At 40.0% G+C, this 22,919-nt stretch overlaps 3 protein-coding genes, 1 long non-coding RNA gene and 1 other non-coding gene across 5 annotated transcripts in view; 4 read left to right on the forward strand and 1 right to left on the reverse strand.

The window, feature by feature from the left end:
* ARID4B (AT-rich interaction domain 4B) overlaps positions 1 to 4,731 on the forward strand; it is an 87,338-nt gene extending 82,607 nt beyond the window's left edge. Inside the window, 3 exon segments of the mRNA XM_062637426.1 lie at positions 356 to 571; positions 1,673 to 1,819; positions 2,953 to 4,731. Of these exon segments, the coding sequence (XP_062493410.1) occupies positions 356 to 571; positions 1,673 to 1,819; positions 2,953 to 3,083 (494 nt within the window). The 3' untranslated portion in view covers positions 3,084 to 4,731.
* Positions 4,732 to 7,407: 2,676 nt separating this feature from the next.
* On the forward strand, positions 7,408 to 15,285 carry RBM34 (RNA binding motif protein 34). Its single transcript, XM_062637425.1, has 10 exons — positions 7,408 to 7,593; positions 8,459 to 8,616; positions 9,693 to 9,912; positions 10,492 to 10,551; positions 11,104 to 11,147; positions 11,607 to 11,690; positions 11,861 to 11,924; positions 12,019 to 12,061; positions 13,654 to 13,772; positions 14,921 to 15,285. The coding sequence occupies exons 1-10, from the start codon at positions 7,408 to 7,410 to the stop codon at positions 15,248 to 15,250; spliced, it is 1,308 nt and encodes a 435-aa protein (XP_062493409.1). The 3' UTR covers positions 15,251 to 15,285.
* LOC134173435 (uncharacterized) lies at positions 12,186 to 15,006 on the reverse strand. Its single transcript, XR_009968248.1, has 2 exons — positions 14,130 to 15,006; positions 12,186 to 14,085 (listed from the first exon to the last, which is right to left on the reverse strand). It is a non-coding gene; the product is annotated as an uncharacterized LOC134173435 (long non-coding RNA).
* A 266-nt stretch (positions 15,286 to 15,551) lies between the features above and the next one.
* On the forward strand, positions 15,552 to 15,686 carry LOC134173445 (small nucleolar RNA SNORA14). The gene has a single exon (XR_009968254.1). It is a non-coding gene; the product is annotated as a small nucleolar RNA SNORA14 (small nucleolar RNA).
* A 3,790-nt stretch (positions 15,687 to 19,476) lies between these two features.
* TOMM20 (translocase of outer mitochondrial membrane 20) lies at positions 19,477 to 22,681 on the forward strand. The gene is made up of 5 exons (XM_062637439.1): positions 19,477 to 19,532; positions 19,933 to 19,993; positions 20,685 to 20,766; positions 21,043 to 21,185; positions 22,272 to 22,681. The coding sequence occupies exons 1-5, from the start codon at positions 19,477 to 19,479 to the stop codon at positions 22,314 to 22,316; spliced, it is 387 nt and encodes a 128-aa protein (XP_062493423.1). The 3' UTR covers positions 22,317 to 22,681.
* The last annotated feature ends 238 nt before the right edge of the window (positions 22,682 to 22,919 follow it).

The raw sequence follows: 22,919 nt of genomic DNA on the forward strand, positions 1-22,919 counted from the left end.
GAATCTTGTACTTCTATCTGCCCTCTAGTGCTGTAGGATTTTGGTTCCCATAGATGCACATAATAGCTACACACCTAACTGGACAGTGTTTCCAGTGCAAGGTTTCCCTTTCACAGCATGCCAGAATTAGAGGGGCCTCATGTACCTGTTTTGTGGTCCTGTATTTGGGCACTAGTGATACAAACAGCTGTGTGCCAAGCTTCTGTATCAGGGTGGATTATAATATTTTGGAGTTAAGGATTTTGGTCAAATAAAATCCCATTATGTGAAAATTAACACAAGGGTAGCTTCTGATTAAACTTTGGTTTGGGCAGGAAGGTTGCTGTGTTTGTAACAGTATTTCTTGTTTATGCAGCAAACAGCAGCGACAGTGAAGAACTATCTGCTGGTGAAAGTGTGTCCAAGTCTCAGTCAGCAAAGTCGGTTTCTACTGGCATGAAATCTCACCAAACCAAATCACTCACAAGAACACAGTCTCCAGGAAAATGCGGGAAAAATGGAGAGAAGGAGTCTGATCTCAAAGAACAGAATAATCGTTTGCCCAAAGTTTACAAGTGGAGCTTTCAAATGTGTAAGTATTTTCTGAAAAACCCTTCTAGTGTGGTCTTGTGGTATAGTATAAGGCGGCTTTTAGAATTATTGAATTCTATGTATTTTGGCTGGGCTTTTTTCCCCCTAACAGGGGAAAAATTATATAAAATTGTCTCAGTTTGCTTAATTTTGTGATAAATTCTGGTTTAAATTTTTTTTCTTTTTTTTTTTTTTTTTTTTTTTCCATTGCAGTCTTCAGTACTGATTTTAGATATGGCTCCTGCACTGACTGGCTGTTCTTGCCATTCTGTGCAGACTTGTCACTCTGGCATGAATGTTCTCAGCTATGCACCCTTCTTGCATTGATACTTTGTTGCTGGTTTACTCATTTTCTAGTTATTGTTCAGACACTTACATGGTTGGTTTGTAACTTCTTCCTCTACATTTTGCATTCTGTGCCTCACAGTAGTTTAAATGATTCTTAAATGTCTTTGAATGGAGTGTCCGGTATGGCTTACCTATGGCTGAAAGGGACTGAGCCAAGGTAGTTACTCCTGCCTGTGCTCTCCAAGCTGTGTGCTATGCTGTGGATTGCTCCCAGCTGGAAACAGCTCCTCTGCTGGCTGTGTTCATTGACATTGCCATGTGGAATGCCAGTGAGGAGGCCTTCCTCTTTGGCATGCACTCAATTAGAACCATGCCAAAGCTATTCAGATTCCTGCCGTAACCTGCTTGTTTTGTAACAACCGATACAAGATGGGCAAGACTGACCTTCCTGGTGTGTTAGTCCAAACTGAACTCTAGCAAGTACTTGAAACAACAGGCTCAAAGCTATTTTTAGACCCTCTGTTTTCACCAGTTGTCTTGTTTTCCCCTTCCTGTGGGGTGGGGAACACGTGCATTTTCTTCCTTTCGACTCCCTTAAAAGAAGAAAAAAGTGTTCCTGTGATGGTTTATTTTAAAAATAATAAAAAATGAACCAAGTTTATGATCATAAATAGCAGCTGCTGTTGCAGTGGTTTTTGGCTTTGCTCTCTGCTACCTCAAAGCACATCACACATCACTAAGATTCGAGTACTGAAATTGGTGAGTTTTGGAAATGCTGCAATATGCTAGTTAACAGAGATTGTTTAACTTGCAGCTGACTTGGAAAATATGACTAGCGCCGAGCGCATAACAGTTCTCCAAGAAAAACTGCAGGAAATCAGGAAACATTACCTGTCCTTGAAATCTGAGGTGGCTTCCATTGACCGGAGAAGAAAGCGCTTAAAGAAAAAAGAGCGGGAAAGTAAGTGCTGGGAGCTAAATTCTACCTTTAGCAGGCTAATTTGAATGTCATGTTATTTAGGTGTTAATGAGACTTGGTCTGTGATTGCCTAAGCACCCTTTTCCAACCAGATTTGCGTGTCCCGCTTGCCCTTGGTCATCGTGCTTGTAGTAAGCGTGGTTGAAGCCCTTCCCAAATCTTCATTCGTGAAGCCAAGCCATCAGTGAGACTTGGATAATATTTAGGGAGATGTGTGCCATTAGGAGCATGGGGTTTTTTTGTTTGTTTGTTTGAAAATGCTGCATGTGGTTAATTTACGACCTTTAGAAGGTACGGCTCAGACATCCAATGACAATGCAGTGGGAAAAACATTAAAAGGGCATCCAATCTGTTTAACTCTGTTTAGGCGGAACTACTTTACACAGGGAAAAAAATATACAGAAAAATAAACTTCCCTGAGCAGTGAACGAAGGATCGAATGTTATTAATAACATACAACTTTTCTTCAAGTTACACAAGAATTTCCTACAATATTGCTGGTGTGTCTGTTTAGTGCTTTCCCATTACAACAAGTGATTTATATTATGAGTTTAAGGAAGACCATCAATTAAATATCTTATTTCCATGAAGCTGCTTCACATGTTGCTGTAGGGAATGTTCTAGTGTGCTTGCTTTAAGCAGCATTAAGAGGATTGTTTTCTCCGTGTCTTATTTATGTGCACAATTAAGAGTTCACTGAGTACAGAAGAAAGACTGGAATGCCGTGTGTAGTAAGATTAAGTTTTTTATGGCTACAACCATTTTTTGCAGTGGCTGGAGCAGGGTGCTTGTGCAGATTCCGTGCTGGGACAAGACTTCACCTGTGCTGGTTTCAACAGGAAAGAAAGGGAACAGTTGACTATACTTCTGGGTCAGGAATGAGCTCTGGTGTGCTCCCACTGTGCCCTTGATCTGGGTGGCTGGGGAACCAGGGCTGCAAGGGGCAATAACATGCTGTTTTGCATGCAGCTGAAACACTGTGTTTTTGCCACAGAAATGAGGGAATAGAGGCTTTTTTTCTGTTTAATGACTAGGCATTAGTTGCTGAATGGGAGAACAGTTTTATTGCTTAATTTGTAAATTTTTGTAACTTATGTTTTCCTCTTCCTGTGCAGGTGCTGCTACTACATCATCTTCCTCCTCATCACCTTCCTCTAGTTCCATTACAGCTGCAGTTATGTTAACTTTAGCAGAACCATCTATGTCAAGTTCATCACAGAATGGAATGTCAGTTGAGTGCAGGTGACAGCAGGACTTGCCAAAGCACTTTGCACTTAATGGCTGCTGAGGGCCACTCTTTTCTTTGTTTTCTTTTTTTTTTGTTTTCTTTTTTTTTTTATACTGCACAATGGCACAAAATTCAGACAAGCACTATTTTGTATTTAAAGTTGTTTCTCGACAAGCTAACTTTGCACTTAAGTGCACTTTTATGAAGAAAAAGTACAACAAACTGCTTTTCCTCAAGCAATAATTGTTTCCAACTTGTCTGGGAATTGTAAGTCTAGTGACTCGAAGGCCTTCCACTGTGGCAATTGGAGGCTGTTCACTGCCTGTAAAGACAGTACAATAAGCATATAGTTGTTGGGTTGATCTAAATAAATGTGGTAGGCTTACTGTATTCCCTGGTATTTTGTTAAAGCTGGAACATTTGATATTTTTCCATTTATTTATGACAAATATTGAACCTATTTTCATTTGTACAAGCTAATTGTTTTTTAACTGCTAAGTCACTTTACAGTGGCTTAAATTGTATACGTCAAGCACATGTATTCAATTCAAAACCTGCAGTTAGTAGGATGTTTGACATCAGTCCTGATAACCAAATATGAGGATTCCTTTAAAAAAAACACAAAAAACCTAACGTCTACAGGTTTGAATTAGGCTTAAATAGGTTACTCTGGGTTTTAAGAACCCACTAATTGGAATGAAACTACTGTACTTTGCCATTTTTCTATAAAACAGTATTTTTTTTTTAATTTTGATAAAATACATTATGAAAAAGAAAATGGCTAACAAACTGTATTAAATCTTAATGTATAAAGATTGTATTTAGCCAGTTTAAAGTGTATATTTATTCATAATGGATTATAACAGTTATATTTTTGTGTTTTCTTGTAAATGTTTCTTTTCCCTTAAAGCAACAGATATTTCATTTGTAATGCTTATTTTATTACGAGCTTCAAGGAGAGGACCTCAAGACAGAGTAAGGTGTGAGGTTATAATTTGTGGTTGCTGATATGAACACTGCCACAAAGGGGTAGTTGTTTTTTAAATAAATAGCTAGCTGAGTGGTAGACATTTAATTTTCTAAATGCCGTGTACAAATTCCAAAACCAACTTCAAACTGTTTTCACTTGTATTGATTTTATGTTGTATGGATCCCAAGCTCTCTCCTGTTAATTATATACCTTTGTAAGACATTTGTATATTGCGGAAGTGTTCATTCAAGCTATTTAATACCTGGCACTGTTAATACACAGTACTTTATTGTACAGATTGTTTTACTGTTTTAATTGTAGTTCTGTGTACTTCTTTTGCCTGGGGAAATAGGGGCTGGCATGTTTTTCTTTGTTTTCTGGCAATACAACATGTAAGAATTCAAAGCATTTTGTTTGTAGATGCTAGAGTGTCAGAATCCTTTACATTTGACTTTTCTAAGAAAAGCATTTTCAGTCTTCGTAGTGTGTGCTTAAGGTTAACTGATTTTATTGAAAATGGTTTCAAAGTATTCAGAATTGTACAGGACTGTAAAAATTTGTTGACAAACATTGAAGGAAAAGCTTATAGAAAAAGCTATAAAATATATATTAGGTTCTGCAGAAAATGGAGAATTATGTAATATATTGTACAAATGTAAGCAAAGGCCTCTGAAATAAAATGCCATAGTTTGTGAATCCCTGATTTTGTTTCTAACAGTTTAATTAAGCAACTGTAGTGTGTTCATTGAAGTGACATCAAGTTGCAGAATCAGTGTAGCAAATGATCTTTGGTACGGTGTGATAGGCATATAAGTTAGAGCAGGTACATTGGCCTCATTCTCCTCTTAGCAATTAATTCAAATTCATCTTTTCCAGCAGAAAGAGACAGCCTGGCCCATTGACACGACTAAGGCAGCGCCAGTTGAAAACAAAGATGAGTTTTGATTCATGTTCATTCAAGTAGTTTGAAAATGTAAAAGCGAGCTCCTGAAGATACTTGCTGACTTATACTGACTTCCTCGAGTTCAGGTTCAGTGGAAGTAAAACTGGAATAAAACTTGTGGTGTTATTCACTTACATTTTATATCATGTGTGACTGTAGTTGAGTTGACCAAAATGCTGTTACATCTGCAGAAAGATAGATTACTAATGAGACTGGTAAATAAGAAATAATGATAAGTTTTGGGAACATTGACTGTGTTAATAATTACCAGTGATCTGAGACTGACAGGAGTAATTTTAATAATTTCAGTAGGGCTTCTCAGGATATTTACATGTTTAAATTTAGCAGAATCAGAGTTGTGATAGTTCAGTTCTGCCTTTCAGTCTCAGTAGGCATAACTGGTATTGATTTAACAAGGAACTGTGTATGGACAAGCACAAGCAAATCCAGCTCTCCACATGCTACTAGTTCTTGATCAGCTCTCAGTTCTAGTGACAGCACTTTTGCTTTGGTGTGACAATTGTTGACTCATTTCTGTGAGAGGATGCGTTTACCTGTTTGAAACAGGGATCATTAGTCACCTCCCTACTCCCAAACTGAGGGGTTTTTGCATAAACAGGATTTTTCGTAAAACATATTATTTTATTTCTGATGTACTGCTCATAATTGCAAAGTGCAGTTTAATGACTAGTCAAAAATCTGTTCTGGATGTTTCACATTGCCCCTCTTCTATGAAGGGTGTCTGTAAATGGTACTCCCAGGTTCATGTTTCTTGTGTCCCAGTGGTTACAAAGTAAGGTGTTGCTGGCAAACTGTTAGCCCGTCCATTTTAGCCCACGATCCAGAAAGTAAATCCGAGCTGCTTTTCAGGTTACATATTGTAATGCAGCTTTAAGCATGAGTGTGCTCCTTTCTGGGCATGCACACTGTGCTAGCAGCAGAAAAAGTTTCCCCACTATCAGTGGTTAATGGCCTGTACCCCTGCTCTCATGTGCCTGACCATGACCTGAAGGGCAGAGTGAGACAAACTGCCCCTCCTTCATCCTTTACACCTTGGCTGAGCAACAGGATTGGTTTTCCATGTCTCATGTTTGATTGTGTTGAGAATGGCTAAGTGTAGACTGTATATGCCGCCAAGAGAGCACACCTTGCCTGAAGGCTGTCTTGTGCTTGTTACTGTGTGGCTTCCATGATGCTGTGAAATTTCCTGTGCCACAGGACTCTGGCAGTTCCTGATGGCTATAGTGCCTTTTGTTGAGCTTCAGCACTTGGGGTTCTCTGAAATCAGCCAGCTGAACACTTGCAATATTGATGTATTTCGATCATCCTGTTCAACCTGTTATGTCCCACCTGTGTCACCTGTAAAACTGCTGTGAAGGTAAGTGGGAAAAGACAGTACCAGTGGTGCGGCAGCCCACCTGCCTGTCGGCAGGGACTGTGTATTTTGTATTCTCCTAGGCAGACCCCATCAGTGAGGGTCCCCAGCAGGCAGCCAGACACAGCACACCTGGTGTGGGTGTGAAGCCTAGTACTTTTACCTTGTATTCTAGAGCTGGATTGCTTGTTCTGAATTCAGTTGGGTGTTGGTGCCAACAAAACTTAATGCTGACCATTCAAAACGTGTGTAAGATGTTATACCAGAAGAGCTGTAAGTATTTGCTTCAGCCTCTGAGTGCCTTGCAACTTTCTGTGCCTTTCCAGTTACCACATTGTCCAGCATTTAAAATCACGTTCTGGACAGGCAAGTCTAAAAAGAGACCCCAGTTAGATGCCTAATTTCAGGGATTTAGTAACAGATCAAAACTTTCTTATGCATCAGTTGTGCCTTGTCCCGAGTTGCAAAATCAGCTGAACACACGTGGGTCTTTTCCTGTTGGATCAGCAATCCACTCCTATCCATGCAGCTGCAGCAGCACGATTATGCCTACAGAGCAAAGCGGGGGGGAAGAGGTACGAATGGTTCCTCGTAATGCTGTCCCCCAAGCTGCACGCCTTTGAAGGCCCCAAGAGGTGCTGGGTTTTATTTAAGGAAAATCCTCCCAAGGACTGATCCTTACATGCTTTACCAACCTGCTGTAAGGTACCCAGCAGCTGCCGTTCGGCAGAGCCACGTTGCTAGGGCAACTTCTCACTGCTTTCCATTTAACCTGCTCTCGGGGACAAGACCATCTTGCGCAGGCTTTAAGGGCCGGTCCGGGGGTTGTTGTGTTGGGTTTTGGTTTGGTTTTTTAAACTCTACCCTGGATGAGGCCAGATGGCCACCATTAAGGTATGTTCACACACAAAGGGCGCTGCCCGAGGCACTGCCAAAGCAAGGTTACCTTGTACCCGCGGTGGCACCCCGCTTCCCTCACGGGCAAAGGCGCGCGTTGGGCGCGCGCCGGAAGTGACGCGACCCTAGCGTGTCTTCCCTCACGCCGCGGGAAGCCATGAAGGGGCGGCGGAGGGTGGTGGCGGTGCGGGCCGGCCCGGAGGAGCAGGAGGAGCAGCAGTACCAGCAGCAGCAGTACGTGGTGGGGCAAGTAGCTGACAGCCTCTGGCCGGCGGCGGCCCCCGCCGCGCCGCTCTCGGGGCTCTTCAGCGCCGCCGCCGCCCCGCCGGTGCTGGTGTCTGTGGTGAGTGCCGCTCTGCCCCGCGGTTCCCTCCTGCTTGCGCGTTCGTGGAATCGCAGAATCAACTAGGTTGGAAAAGACCTTTAAGATCACTAAGCCGAACCATTACCCCAGCACTGCCAAGGCCACCACTAAGCCATGTCACTGAGGGTCTCATATACATGGTTTCTGAGCGCTTCCGGGGACGGTGATTCCACCACTGCCCTGCGCAGCCTGTTCCAATGCCTGGTCACCCTGTAGGTAAAGAAAGTTTTCATCATGTATAAGCTAAACCTCCCCTGGTGCAGCTTGAGGCCGTTACCTCTTGTCCAGTCACATGTTACTTCGTAGAAGAGACCGACCCCCTCTTCAGTGCAACCTCTTTTCAGGTAGTTGTAGAGAGTGATAAGGTCTTCCCTGAGTCTTCTCTTCTGCAGACTAAACACCCCTGGTTCTCTCAGCCGTTCCTTCTCAGACTTGTGCTCCAGACCCTTCACCAGCTCAGTTGCCCTTCTCTGGACCCGCTCCAGCGCCTCAATGCCTCTCTTGTAGCTTGTGCCCAGAGGGGCTGAATAATGGTGGTGGGAAGGCAGGCAGCTGCCCAAGGAGCATGGACAGCCAAAAGTGCTTCCTTTTTGGAACTGAGAAGTAAATGGTTAGCGTGCAAGGCTGATGGTTGCTTACTGGGATGTGCTGTACCCGCTCTCAGCCTGGAAGAGCCGTGGGGCGAGCGCCCCAGTGAGCAGGCAGGTCTGGGTGTTGGGTGCACCACTTCTTGCAGTTGTTGGCGTTGGGTAGTGGTGCTCCAAGTAAATTACAATATATAAACCAATTGTAGGTGTTTCTGGGATTGCTTTTTTCAACTTGGTTTGTGGGTGTTTTTTTAAAGAAAGAAAAGAAAAGAAAGCATGCAGAGGAAGTGGAGAAAGCAGAAGTGGAGAAAGCATCAGAAGACCAGAGCTTGCCTGTCATAGAAGAACCTCCTGTAAAAGCAAAGAAAGCCAAAAAAAAGGAACTTTCAAAAGCAGATAAAAAATTGGCAAACAGGTGAGTAGATGATATCCCCATAGTAAGATTTAAAAAAACCCCAGCATCTGGATTATTCATAAGATTATGAATTCAGTGAAGCAGTAAAGCTCTATTTTACTCTTTATCTTGAACCTTGTGGTTAAGAAGATTGTGAAAATTTTCTGCAGTTTGCCCCAGGAGGCAGCAAATACAACTTCTTGAAGTTCTATGTCCATGAAATGCAGATCCCTGGTTAGAGAGAGAACAGGCCTTGAGGTTGTAGATTTAGACCAGGTCTCTCTGGCACAGGGTGATACTTCGTAGTTGTAGCTGACTTTATCCAGCTGCCAAAGAAGGAGAGGCAGTTTCAGCACGAGCAAGGTACCAGACAACAACACACAGCACCAAACAGTTAGTTGTCCTTATGGTCCTTGCCCACTACCATGATGCTGAATAACTGTATTAACACCATCTGTTCTCTTAAATACCTGGGGTTCAAACAAGACACTGTTGGTGCAAGCAGGAAACTGGTCTCTGGACAGTGAAGTTTGTGTGATTGTAGCTGGAGGCTAACACATTGTCCTCTCCCTGGCGCTGTGTGCTATTGCATCTTTCATGCCTCTGAAGCTTGTTCGCTGTTTTGCTGTCAGTAGCTTTCCAGAGGATTCTTCAGATCTGCTTGTTGTTCCTGCTGTTATGGCAAGTTTGGATAGATAGAGATAATGTTAGTGCATGAATGGATCCCAGAGGATGGATTGCTCTGAGTGTCCTAGATGCCAGGAAGAATTAAATCTCTCAAGTTCTGATGTGCAAAGATGTTGGAGATTTTTTCCCTTCCATTTTAAAGGTTATCAAATAATTATGAATTAATTTTTTTTTGTTACTCTACTAAATATCAGATACAATGTCCTGGAGTCAGCAAATAGTTTTCCGTGTTATGGGATGGTCAGATATGTTTGTTTAATACATAACAAGCAATACAATGGTGATATTTTATGTTGAACATAATAATTTAAAATGTAAGTTAAAATATTTATTTTTGAGGCTTCAATTCTTTGACCTCAAAAACTATGTTTTTTTCCTACCACTTATTTAGCTTGTCTTTTTTTGATAAGGGAGAGCGCTTTGGAGCAGGCAGATGGAGAGGAGAAGCAAAAACTGTTACAAAATAAAACCAGGCAAAAAAAAAAGTCATCTTCTGCCATCACCAAAAGTGTTGTTAAATCAGATACAGGCACTACTGTAAAACAACAAAGGGAAAAAAAGGTGGTTGATGAATTGGTAAACAGAAGAACCGTCTTTGTTGGGAACTTGCCTGTCAACTGTACTACTCAGGTATGTGAGTGCTTTCTGGTGACTAAAGGGATGAAAAGAATTACCCCATCCCTTGGTTAGAGGGGAGGCTTCCAGCTGAGAGGTCACATGTATTTGTGTCTAAAATTCTTTTTTGGGAAAGCAGGAAATAATGCTTGTTATCTAAAACCATTAGAGGTGATCCCTTTTGTTTAGTGTAGTTAGGCTTTTTACAGTGGCAGAAAGAGCAGTTGCTCTTTAGTAGAATTGTTTAGTTTCTTTTTCAGTAAAAAATTACTTAATAAATGAGAACTATAATTACAAAGTCTGATTCTAGTTTTGGTTGCAACTAATACTTCAGATTGTTGCATGAAATCTGTTTGCCTTTATGCTTTCCTCCATAGCAAGGGGTACAAAATCAGTTTTGGCAATCTGTAAAATAAGAAGCTGCCACAAGAAACAGTTAGAAATTACTTGTCTTTTTTTAGTAGCCCTTTAATGGACTTTATATAAGTAAAATTAATATCATGTTAAAACCAATCTTGGTAGTAAATATTCAACAATAATTCTTATGACTAGGATGCAAAAATGTATTGAATATTTGTAATATCTTCTGTTTAGGTTCTGAAATCTCGTTTTAAAGAGTATGGACAAATAAAATCCATCCGATTCCGCTCTTTGGTACGTTATTTTCACTTATGTTGTATAACATAAGAATATTGTATAATAAGAATTACTTTTTTGTATTAAAGGGTCATATTCCTAAGGCTGTGTCTTCAGTAGTTCAGAAGCGGGTTTGGAGGTGTATTTTTTGCCATTAGAAGAATCCTTGGGGATTATACCACAAAAACACCACAGATGCATCTTTGCTTTCCTCACATTTAACAGTTGATGGTAAAATGCATCAGAGTGGTATTCTGTCTGGAGGAAGGATGTCTTTATTATTGCTCATTTACCTGTTTTTTAAACCATAGTAGGAGAGACACAGTGATTGCAAATCAGTGTATTCTGTAACACAGTTGAAGATAACAGTCTTGGAACTCTGATGAAGTCAAAGCAAGCTGTCTAGTTCTGAGATGTTTCTAGATCATCTCTAGGATGAGCTGCTTCCATCATCTGCTCACAGTACTGGCTGCATTGCTTGGGGGGGAATGGTACCTGTTTGAATTCCTTGTCTTATTTGAGATAAATTTACACTAGGCCTGCTTAACTAAAGCTCTTTTTATCTTAAAGGTTCCAGCAGAAGATACTTTATCCAAAAAGTTAGCAGCAATAAAGTAAGTTCCTCTTGTGAATATCCTGCTTTATTTTTCAAGGCAAAAAAAATTTTTAAGTGTTGGTTGTTACATATTTAGCTATGCTTACTTTTTCATTTTGTGTTTCTTTGACTTTTATAATTATCTTTGTGTGTATGTAAGTTTTCTTCACAAGTGAAAAAGAATTCCGTGCCTGGTGCACCAGTAATTCATTATCTTAGGCTGCATTCCTTATATTTTAGGAAGGAGGAAGATGCAAAATCCTTAATTCCTTTGGATATAGTTATGAACTGAGGAAGCTTGGACAGGATGCTCGTGCAGGCTGTATGTCATGCACAGTGGGACTCCATCATACATTTAAGAGAAAGAGAGTTGTTTCTGTGCACACAAGAGGTGGCATAAATATGTTTAACAAGAAGTGCTTATGCACTGCACACCATCAGAATTATTTAAACAATACGTGTCTTTTTCATGTTCCAGGCGTAAGGTGCACCCTAATGCGAAGTTTGTTAATGCTTACATTGTATTTAAAGAAGAATGCGATGCCATTAAGGCTCTGAAGGAGTAAGTCTCAGTTTTGTTCCTCATTCCCTGTTGAAGAGGTTCTGCTTGAATCAGAATAAAATGTTTTTTCAAGCTTAAATGTAAATTTGCTTTTAGAATAATGCTGTACAATGATACTGCAAATGAAGTGACAATTAATTTAAAAAACCTTTTGCTTTTGGCTTCAACAGAAATGGAACAGAAATTGCTAGTGGATTTCACATCAGAGTTGACATTGCATCAAAAAGCAGTTCGGTAAGGAAGATGTATGACTAGAAACCCCTTTTCTGGTTGTTTTTGTTGCTGTAACAAATAGCTCACTGTCTTGTATCTTGGATTTTTTTTTTAGCATGACAATAAGCGATCTGTATTTGTGGGAAATCTCTCATATGGTAAGTCTGAAATGGATTGTTATGCATCGTTACTTAACATGCATAGAATATGTTGACATTGTGGGGGGTTATTTGTTGATATTTTGGGTAGCATGTTTAGGTAGCTAAATACCTTTTGCTGGAATTAATTTTTTAAATAGCAGTTTTATTTTTTAACTGAAATACCTAAAGGGTCCATAAGTTACTGGCAAGTTCTGCACATTAATTGTTTTCTTGATTGTAGCTAGAACTGCAGGTACCTTTAGCTCTTGTTGGTGCTGGATGTTTTTAAGATAAGTATGACTAAACTGCATAGGCCATAGCTTCCTAACTGTTAAATGTGTACTGGTACCTGTTTGTGGACTACTTCCAAGTGATACACAAAGGTGGCTTCTCATTGTGATGCTGTCTGTGAGCCACAGGCTGAATGCCTCTGTCCAGGCAGCTATAGGCAACCGGTTGTTAGCTGTGTGAAGGGGCTTACTATATAGTTGAGGTCCGTGCTTGACCAATGTTCAGCTGCTGCTGAGCAGACTGGAGAGTATATGGTATTGCCATCGGGTATGATTCACAGGAGTGTATTCATGGAGTCAGGGTGCTTGGAATGAGCATCTTACTTGGGGGTGGTGTGGATGTGTGAAGGCTGAAGGTGTGAAGGCATGCCCCATGCCCATGGCCTGTTTCAGAGCCAGTCATGTACTGCTGACAGTAATGCTAAAACAAATAGGCTTTAGACTTCAGCCTTAAACTGGACCTGTCTGAAAATGAGATAGGTAAAAAATCTGCGGTGATGTTACTAATGCCTGATGTGTAGAGTTTGCGTCAGGTCTGCATATTCCTCTGGACATCCTGCACAGAAAACAGTTAGGACATTTGCAGTGGTAGGGAAGTCAGCAGCTTGAACCTTTCTCAGCCCTCCCATGGCTGTGATTAAACTTGTACTCCTACATTCAGCCCCTCCCTATAGCAGAGACAAGGTTACATTTATGTAAAGGGATCTACCACAGTATGAAGCATACCTACACAGAAAAGAGAACAACCTGTGGTTTTGTATTGGTATGTCATGCTTGTCTGTTCATGTAGGCACAAGACTGAGAAAGCCTCATGCATCTGGCCCTTATCAGAATAATCATACAGCAACTGTAGTTGGAAACTGTAGATGTTCTTCCTTCTCCCCCATTCAGCTAAAATTCACAGCGCTGTCAGTGAGCATTAGACTTCAGGAACTGCTGGCGCAAGCTCATTATCTGCTAGAAAGAGATTTCTGGCATCAGAAAGAGCTGCACCAGTCTAAATGTCCAGTATAGTCAAACCATAAATGAAATTATTTGAAAATACTATGTTGGTCTTTGCCTTTGTTCTTCTTTGTGGTTTATGTTCTACTCTTCAAAGCTAGAAAATCTTTAACTTTCGAAGTAAATAGCACTTTGTAAAGTCTGCCCTCTTAACTTGCTGGAATGTTTCTGAGCCACTGATGTTTGTGTACCTATACATATAAATATATAATGCTTGTGTACCTAAACTGGTAAACACGAAACACTTGGGTTTGGCCCAGGCTCCTAAGGCTGCGTGCCTGATGGAAGAGGCATCTGTTTTGTTGTGCTTGCCTGCAGACATCAGCGACGATGCTGTGCGAGAGCACTTCTCTGTGTGTGGAGGTGTCGTGGCAGTGCGGATCGTGAGGGACAGAAGCACCGGCCTGGGGAAGGGCTTTGGCTATGTCCTCTTCGAGGTACGTGTGAACTGGGTGTTCTTCACCATCTGAATTCAGGGATTGCCTTTATGGCGTTTACTTTTTATTTGTATGTGACATTAAATGGTGGTGGTGGTAGTATGGTTGTTAAAAGCAGCTTGGAAGACCGGTTCTGTGGAAGCAGAGACAAAACAAACTGGTTTAGGTTGTGTACAAAGAAAAGTTGTAAAACTTTGGGGTGAAGGAAATGAACTTTAAGGGAAGGACTTAAAGGAGGGACAAATAAGTTCTCTTGTTATAACTGCTGTGTTCTCCCATTTCTTACGTGTGCGAGTATGAGTGCAATTCTTTCCTGAAGCCTTTTTGCTCCATGGCTCTCTATTTTGGGTCCAGTACAGCTTTCTTTCTCATGTCAGTCTCCCAGCCTCGCCTTCCTTAGTTTATTTCCTTTGATTCGGAGAAATGTCCAGGAACTAGCCAACAAAGTTTAAGTTGACAAGAAGGTATTCTTTATTGCAGTCCTCCGAGGCACGGGGGATAGCTCCTCCTAGCGTGTCTCTTCCAAGCATCAACCAGGCTGTGATTATATTTCCTTAAACATACATATTCATTAGATTACATACATATTCATTGAGTTACTTATATATTACGTCATGCTTCTAGAATTCCTCCCGCATGTGCACTAAAATGTGGTAGTGGGCTTTGGGACCCCTGGTGGTTATTTCTTCATCATCTTCCTCTACATCACTTCGTTTTAGGATCGTTGTCATGTCAGTAACCACCAGGCTGGTTCTGGCCAGTTCTTGTGCAGTGCTTATCTTAGCCATTTCCTTATCTCTATAGTTGCTAACAAAGCCTAACGTCCTTGAAGTTATTTATTTACAATCCCATTTTTCAATCAATCCCATTCTTCACCTTCAGCTTGATACATTTTTTTCTGCAGTTTCTCCTTAATTTCTCTTCCTTTACAACCTCACATAAGCTATTCCACAGCCCACTTTCAAGTATCTATGCCTCAAGTGTGTGGGCTACCTGGGGAAGCTGGTGTTTCTAAGCAGAGCTGCTGTGTCATTCAGTAAACAGAGCAGCTTGGGCGCTCCTTATTGTAGAAAACCTGCTTCCGAAAATTAGAGGCAGGCAGCTGTTCGTGTGGAAGGAGCTTTCAAAGCGAACGTCTGTCCCTGTAGGATACGGATGCTGTGCATCTGGCTCTGAGGCTCAACGGGATGGATCTGATGGGAAGAAAGGTCCGGGTGCAGCGCTGCGGAAACAAAGGCAAAGTGCCACGGAAAACTCATGGCCAGCCTCGTGCTCCGAAGGGCGGCGCTGGTACCGCCGCAGGGACCAAGCAGAGCCCTGACGATTCGTTTGTCGGGGAGACGGCCACGCCGCTCAGGAAGAGCGGCAAGCCAAAGAGACTGAGGACTGCCCCGGGAAGTAAAACGGGGAAGAAGAACAAACGCGCTTTTGATAAAAGTCAGACGTGTACTGACGTGCGGCACTGTTACAAAGAGTGATGTATACGCGAGCTGCCATAAACGCTGTTGGTGAATTCGGCTGGAGCCTCCTTGCTGGGGCGGTTTTTATTGCACTTTGTGTAGTTATTGGGTAATCGGGGTTTCTGCATCACAGCCTTGGCTTGGAAATAGTTCCTATCCCCCTTATTTTCTTTTTAATCATTGCCATCCCACGCTCTCAGCCATACCATTATGGCCACTGCATTTATATGGTGATGTTTATGAAAGGATGTGATCTCTTACAGTGGAGTTGTGCTGCGGTAAGGCAGGAGCCAGGAGCTGCCCACAGGTATTTTATCTGTTGCATTCTTAACCCTCCTGGCAGCTCTGTTATTAGCTTCCAGGGTAAGAATGAATGCCAGAGAAAACTGTTGATTAATCCAAAATGTAGAGCGCTTTTCCCGTGGCTCTTCATTATTTCACATCTTCAACATTTATCTAGCTCTTTTAATAAATAGTGAAGGTATTAAGTGCAAGAGTAAGCCTGAGTACTCAAGGTGCTCTAATTCATCTAAGGTGCTTGAATGAATCATGAAAAATATTGTTGGATTACATGACCTTTCAAGGTCCCTTCCAACCCAGAATATTCTGTGATTTATGTGCTGGGTTGTTTCTGTCATGGGAATATGTATAGTATTCCTTTTGATAACTAATCTAAAGATAAGAAGTTACCATTAAAGTAAACTTTCCCATCAAGTAAACACAACGTGATCAGTAGTTTTGTGAATGGAAGAGTCAGTAACTAGATGGGTTAAAAATTGCTATTTGCCTCATGATGCTTGAACATAACTTAACGGCTTTAATTTGTTGCATGACCAGCACTGATGCTTCACAGAGTATTAATTTGGCTTTCTGTCAGCTCTTCCACAGCAAATTATGTCTTTCAAATACTTCAGCTGAAGGCCCTTGCTCATTTACGTAGAATGTTAGACATATACTTGTGTGCCTTCACACAACTCATTGTGAAGTTTTAGGTATACTAAACTGGTACATGCTTGTCTTGCAGAAGCAAACACAATTTTTGGCAGTATAATCTTCTTTATACGATGTTAAATACAAAGTAGAGGAAATACTGCATGATGTAAGATTTTTGCAGAAGCACTGCAAGTTATTTTTGCATCCCATGGTTTTCATTACCTGAGCTCTATCCAGTAATGTTCTGAATAAACCTTAAGACTTGCTCTGATTATGAGCTAACATTTTCTTTAAAGTGGAAAATATCCATTGTGGTTTGATAGGTAAAGGCTGTTGCCATTAGGAGGACATCACTGTATGACTTGTGATCCTTGGACGTGATTCACTGGGCTGCTTTTAGTTTTCAAGCTTTAGATAATATTAAGGAATTTGGGTTTATTTTTAGTACTGTAGCTGATTCTTTAGTGTGGATGCTTCTGTGGTGATGCCAGCTACCTGATCATTACAGTGCTTTTATTGTTGGATAGCAAGGCTGGGGCTGCAAAGTATTTGACAAAAAACGGTCCAGAGCAGCAGCCAGTTGCAGTTCTTTAGATGAAGATACACCATTTCTTGGGTAATAGTAAGGGGTGTTTGACTAAAAACATACAGAAACCACCTTTATAGCAGATCTGTTCCACTGATCTTCTTAGGATAAGATTATTTTTCAGTCTCTGTGGTGCAGTGTCACCAAAATTTGGGGAGGACATGAGCCAACATGTCAGTGTATTGCCTGGCGTATTTGGTCAAGTGCCTGCTGACAAATGAAGAACCAGGATTTTTTTTTTTTTTTTTTTGCCATCCCAGTTACATTGTGCCTCTGTTAGGGTTGTGTTAGGATCAAAGTTCATGTTGCAAAGGCTCATCATAAAAGTGAAGTGTTAAGGTTTCAGGATTAAAAAAAAATAATAATAAAAAAAATCCTGGGAGACTGAAAGATCTGGACTCCAGTTTTCCAGATGTCTTAATCTCATTAACCCTTTTTTGTTTTTCTTAGGGTTTGGTGTTGCCAGTTTGGGGAGCATGTCCATATTTAATCTTAGGACCAAAAAAATAACAAAGCTATAAACATCTGGAGCTGCTTCCACAGCTGTATTTTACAATGATAAGCTTTTAGTTGTGTTTACTAGTCGTGTTCTGGAATTTATGAACCAGAACTGTTATAGAATCATAGAATAGTTAGGGTTGGAAAGGGCCTTAAGATCATCTAGCTGCAACCCCCCTGCCATGGGCAGGGACAAAAAAACAGCTGTATAAAGACAGCCACAACTTCTTACCATGCAGAACTTTGCTTCAGAGCACCTTCCACCTGGACAGGTGAGTGCAGGGAGAGCTGTGGGCAGACTTTACAGATGGGAGCAGAAGATGCAAATGGCTTTCTGGTCATTTCTCTCCTTTGCGGGACTGGCTGTGAAGCTGCTGGGGCAACTCAGGGATTTTCACAACCTGTGCCAGCATGACAGGTTATAATGTTTGGAAACTCACTCTGCATCAACAAGAGCTGTGCCTGAAGGACCTGCATGTTGTGCAGTTTGAGAGCTGAAGTTTAGCTTTCTGGTTTGGATGGGTGCACATGCTTTTTGCCGTTAACTAGGATTTCTTCTATGAAGGATTGCTCTTCCCCTTTCCTAAATGTGGTAATGTCTTTAGAAAAGAGGGAGGTTTTTCTTGGAGGTCCTTGAGGGAAAGCAAAAACCAAAAATATATGGCGTTTGAGGTTGTTTTTTTTCTGGTGGATTTAGTTTTATCCCTGAAGCTATTGCTTCTTGCTTACACAAGTTACATTAGCAGTGCTACCCACTCATAGGGGAAGAATTCCTAAATAGCTTTTAGAGCTGTTTGGGATTTTTTGGGGTGGTGGTGTTTTTTTTTTGGTTGGTTGGTTAGTTTTTTTTTTGTGATTGTATTAACTAGTGGACTTTTAGAGATACCTGTGAAAACATATTAAGAAAAGGAAGTTAAATTGCACAGTAATCAGACTTGGAAGTCTGTAGGTCAGTGTTCAGTTTTAAAATCTTGGCAATTCTTCACATTACTATTTTCAGGTTAAAGTATATGATGTCATATGAGATCAGTGGTTAAAAGCTTTTATTAAATAAGTACAGTTACCAGCATATCTCTGCTGGTTACTTTACTTGCAGTTAGTAACTTACTAACTAAAGTAGTTTCCGGTACTTACAGCTAGTTATGGTTACTTTATATCTCTGATTACTTAACCTGGTGAGTGATATCTCTTGTGATATTTTAGAAGATGTCATAGTCTCACCAAGAAAACAGTTTCCTCCTGAAGAGGATGTACAAACATTATGTTGCTCTTTTTACTTTTCATTGATGTTTTCACTGAATGTGCTACAGTTGCGGTGTGGCTTGTTTTGATTGTGAAACATTTCACATGCTACTTTTTTTTTTTCTTTAAGATTTTATGTATGAGCGAAGGTGGTTTGCCTGGTAGCGCAGTTTAAAGTTTTGGGCAAATTAATGCTTCAGAAAACTCAGAGTGAGCTAATTGAAGGCATGAACTTTCAAGAAATATATATTCTTTAATATTGAAACCAACCATAATGGTAAAATTACAGAACACTACAGTTCTGTATGACACATTTTTCTGTATATTAATTATAAAATTATAGACACAGGTCAGTAAGTTGTAGAAATTCAGGTGTGAAGAGTTACTAAGGTATTGTAGAAGGTAAAAGGGTGATCCATGTAGTTAGAATGTGAAATCCCTGTATATGAAGAACACTTGATCTTGTCCATAGATTTCTCATGTTACATTATCACTACTGGGAAATGGTATTCTTGAATGTCTGCATCATGTGGACAATAGCAGATACTTAATGATTAAATGGTTCAGTTAGTTAAATAGTTCAATTATAGTCAAATAGTTCAAATTATGCTAAATCATATTTTGAACTATTTCTAGCTTGTAAAATTGTTGTTTAACCATAGGTTATATTTTAAAAGTAATATTGGTATAACTGTTTCAGGTGATGAACTGATGAGTTACAAAAATCATTATTCTCAGTAAATCAGTATGACTGTAATTATTCTTTCTTGTAAGAATAGTTGCTACTATAAAATATCTTTCTACCTACCCAAGTTCATTAAAAGCAAGCTATATATAACTTTAATTACACTAGTTTTGCTGGAGTGGTACAGTTTTGTGTTGCAGACCAGTGTTATGCCTTCAGGTTGAGCAGTTAAATCTGTAAATGTTTGCTTTCCTCAGAGCTCAGAAATGTAGACTTTAGTATTGCTCTTGCTGTGGGTTGATGACATACTGCCCCTTGTTTAGTTCCCAAGGCTTTGCTGTAAAGCAGCTGGGAAGGTACATTTACGTACTGTGACCTGCTATGAAAATTAGGTAGCCTTACCTTGTAGGCAGTGTTTCTGTGTTTTATCATTGTTAGAAACCATGTGGAGAAGTCTTGTGTTCCTCAAATTCTCTTCCCGTCTTCATGCCTCTAGTGCATGAGGCCCTGCACGGTTGGTGTTTACCATAGCCAGCAGGAGGAAAATTGCCATTTTGAGTTGTTTTTCTACTGCCAGCCCTCATTAGACCTCTAAATGATATTCTGTTGCAGAGAGTGGGTTGCAGTCTTGTGTTCAATCTTCAATATTTGGAATGTATTATCAGTTTCTTATTCTGAAAATAACTTTGATTTGTTCACAGTTTCAAGCTGTAACCTGAAGGCTTTTTTTAATTGCAAATTAAAAATGTAAGATGTTTTCCTTCTTACAGGAAGGAAGAAGCAGAAGCTTGCCAAAGAGAAAGCAGGGCTTTCCAAGGTAATACTGTGTTCAATAATGCAGTGCTATTTTGAAACATCTTTAATTTGTAGTATTTGTAAGAATTGTTTAAAGGTCTATTTCGATTCCAGCATTAGAAACACTTCTGCAAGTGCCCGGTCTTTGGTTTCCTTAATGCTCATAAATGGTTGTTCCTTTTTTGTATTAGATAGAGGCCAGACAGTGCAACATTTCCTGTGTGATTTAATGGTGTTTTCCTCTTTAGTATTTACAAGGACTTTGCAAACTTAAAGATCATGATGTCATATACCTATTACTGAACTTGATAGCATTTTCCTATAATTGACTTCTCTTTCCTTGTTGCTGATGGATCCCGGAATAAAAGATAGACTTGTCTTAACCAGTTGTAAGAAATATAGTTGTGATAGACATAACACATCTTAGAGTTTATATTTGCTACAAAATTGTGAACTTAATAAACTGAGTAGGAGTATTTCAGGCGCTGTTTCTTTACATATTTGTGATGCGATGACGTGAGATCCAAGTCTGATTTTCAGAGACATTCTCTGTACATTTAAGTTTGTGGTGACACTTCTAATTTATGAGGTTTTTCCTAGTTTCAGTGTACAATATGGTTGTGTGTTTGATTTCAGTTGAGAATGAAAGTTTGTTAGTTTGTCCCTTAAACATCAGTTAAAAAACAACTTCAGCTTTACTCTGTGTGTTACAGCTGCCTGATTTGAAAGATGCTGAAGCAGTTCAGAAGTTTTTCCTTGAGGAGATTCAGCTTGGGGAGGAACTACTAGCGCAAGGTAATAGCATATCTTTTTTTGAGGGGTAAGTTGTAAAGTAATTTTTCTTTACCTTTTCTAGAAGATGATTTTTATATACTAAGATCTTCTGGGAAGTCAAATTCACCTAGGAAAATGTTCACTTTTTTTCTAACCTTCTGCGTTCAGAAGATCCAGCAAGGGTGGAGGAAAGAAAAGTGTAGATTGAGTCTCAGGAGTTTAACCTACTGTTGATGGATGTTTTATGTAAATACAGGGTGGAAGAAGGTTTATTTCAAAACATGATTTGTTCTACAGGTGAATATGAGAAAGGTGTTGATCACTTGACCAATGCCATTGCTGTGTGTGGACAGCCGCAGCAGCTACTACAGGTTCTACAGCAGACTCTACCACCTCCAGTGTTTCAAATGCTTCTAACTAAGCTCCCTACAATAAGCCAGGTATGTGAAGTGTTCCCTGTTGGCTTGGTTTGAAAAGAATTGACCTACTTCTCTCATACACTACGTCAGTCTTGAGTATTGTTTTTTGCATATGTTCAGTTAGATTAAAAGAAGCTTTTTTTCACCTGAAATATTAAAAAGTGTACATGAAAAACACCATGTAGCATTAGTAGCAAACAAGGTAAAACAGAAATACAAAACTCCTCTCATGCGTAGCTATGCTAAGCTCTTTTTTTAATAGAGACAGACACCTGACTGCAGCTGTGGTACTGTAAGTGGATCCACTGTTTCTCACATACAGGTCGGGGGCTCAGAAAAGCAGTAACTTTCTTGCACTGGGTCTTGAGCTTTATTTTTAAAAATGATATACCTACAAGTGCCTGTAGTGCTATAAAAATCCATTAGAATTAGTCTGTTGCTTTTGGTAGCATGTTGCTTCTGGGCCAGCTGTAAACACAAAATGTTAGCTAGCACCAGAGCATGACAGGTTTGGAAGCTTGCGGGTTTCCCTGTTATGAAATTCCCTCCCTTTTTAGCTTGAGTACTCTGCAGGAAATGTTAATGTTGGTGATACGCCAGCAGGCGAGTCTGTTGTAAAATAAAAATTTGTTTTATGTTCCTGGAAACACAAGGGTACTGCCTAATGCTGTTACCTCACATAAAGCAGAAACTCAGTGCTGTGCATCAGTCAGCTCTCTTTACATCCCAGGGCTGGTTACATTTTGGTTCAAGGTTCATATAGTTAGTAAAAACACTGAAAAGTGTCAGGTACATGAGATGTAAAGGTCCAGGGAAACAGTGATGAAAAATATTTCCTTAGAGGACAGTGACAAAAACCACACAGAGGTCATCACTGGAGGCTGATAGGATATTATTTGACTTCAACTTTGGTAGGCATTGCACAGTACGTAATTTCTGCAGAACTGACTTTAAACACTTATGTCAAGTAGGTTACCATTTTTAACATTAATTGGTTTGCTCAGTAATTACACTGCTTAAAGTTCAGTGTAAAATTACATTGCTTGATAATCAGTTGCCTACTGTCAATTTTATGTAATTGTGAATGAGTTTTTCTCCTTCTTACAGAGAATTGTAAATGCACAGTGCTTGGCTGAAGATGATGTTGAATGAGGTCACACCACACCAGGGGAAAAAATGTTTTCTTACCCCAGAAGATGAGCATCACTAGGGGCATAAAGGGGCAAACATAGTAGTTAATGGACTGTGTACCACATCGGGTTCTACCAGAGTTAAAATTAACTTTGTGTAGGTGGGTTTCGCAGGATTTTATTTATTATCCCAGTGAAAAGTGTATTTTGATAAGAATTCATTTTATAAATACACTGTGTTGAGTTATCAAAAGTATCACTGACTTCATTATTATTAAAATATGCAGTTGTAATGTTGTACATATAAAGACATAAACCTACGACCTATTAAAAACCCAATGCTCATTTTTGAAAAAACAAGGTTATGGCAATAAAGATTTATCTGCATTTGTGTGTCCCTATGGTACTACTTTAAATTTCAGAACATCTGGGTGTCAGAGCAAATGATCTAAAAATGACTTAACATTAAAATTTATTTTTAATGTTACGGCTGGTCTTCCAATGCTTTTAAGCAAGTTTAAAACCTTGTGTCATTTTGTGAGGAAATAGATGTGTGATCATTTAAACAGTAACCGATCACCTTAGAAAGAAACGCAAATCAGAATGAGAATAGCTGGCTGGCTGC

The sequence above is a fragment of the Pezoporus occidentalis genome, unplaced genomic scaffold, assembly GCF_034315485.1.
Source record: "Pezoporus occidentalis ecotype Australia unplaced genomic scaffold, CSIRO_AGI_Poc_V1 ctg52, whole genome shotgun sequence".
Classification (NCBI taxonomy): domain Eukaryota; kingdom Metazoa; phylum Chordata; class Aves; order Psittaciformes; family Psittacidae; genus Pezoporus; species Pezoporus occidentalis.

Bases quoted from the DNA above. Each gene is read 5' to 3' on its own strand.
- RBM34 (XM_062637425.1), top strand. From the start codon at position 7,408: ATGAAGGGGCGGCGGAGGGTGGTGGCGGTGCGGGCCGGCCCGGAGGAG. The intron at 9,913-10,491 runs GTATGTGAGTGC...TCTTCTGTTTAG, and splicing joins CTGTCAACTGTACTACTCAG to GTTCTGAAATCTCGTTTTAA. The intron at 11,148-11,606 runs GTAAGTTCCTCT...TTCATGTTCCAG, and splicing joins AAAAAGTTAGCAGCAATAAA to GCGTAAGGTGCACCCTAATG.
- TOMM20 (XM_062637439.1), top strand. From the start codon at position 19,477: ATGACATACTGCCCCTTGTTTAGTTCCCAAGGCTTTGCTGTAAAGCAG. The intron at 19,533-19,932 runs GTACATTTACGT...AATGTAAGATGT, and splicing joins GCTGTAAAGCAGCTGGGAAG to TTTCCTTCTTACAGGAAGGA. The intron at 21,186-22,271 runs GTATGTGAAGTG...TCCTTCTTACAG, and splicing joins AGCTCCCTACAATAAGCCAG to AGAATTGTAAATGCACAGTG.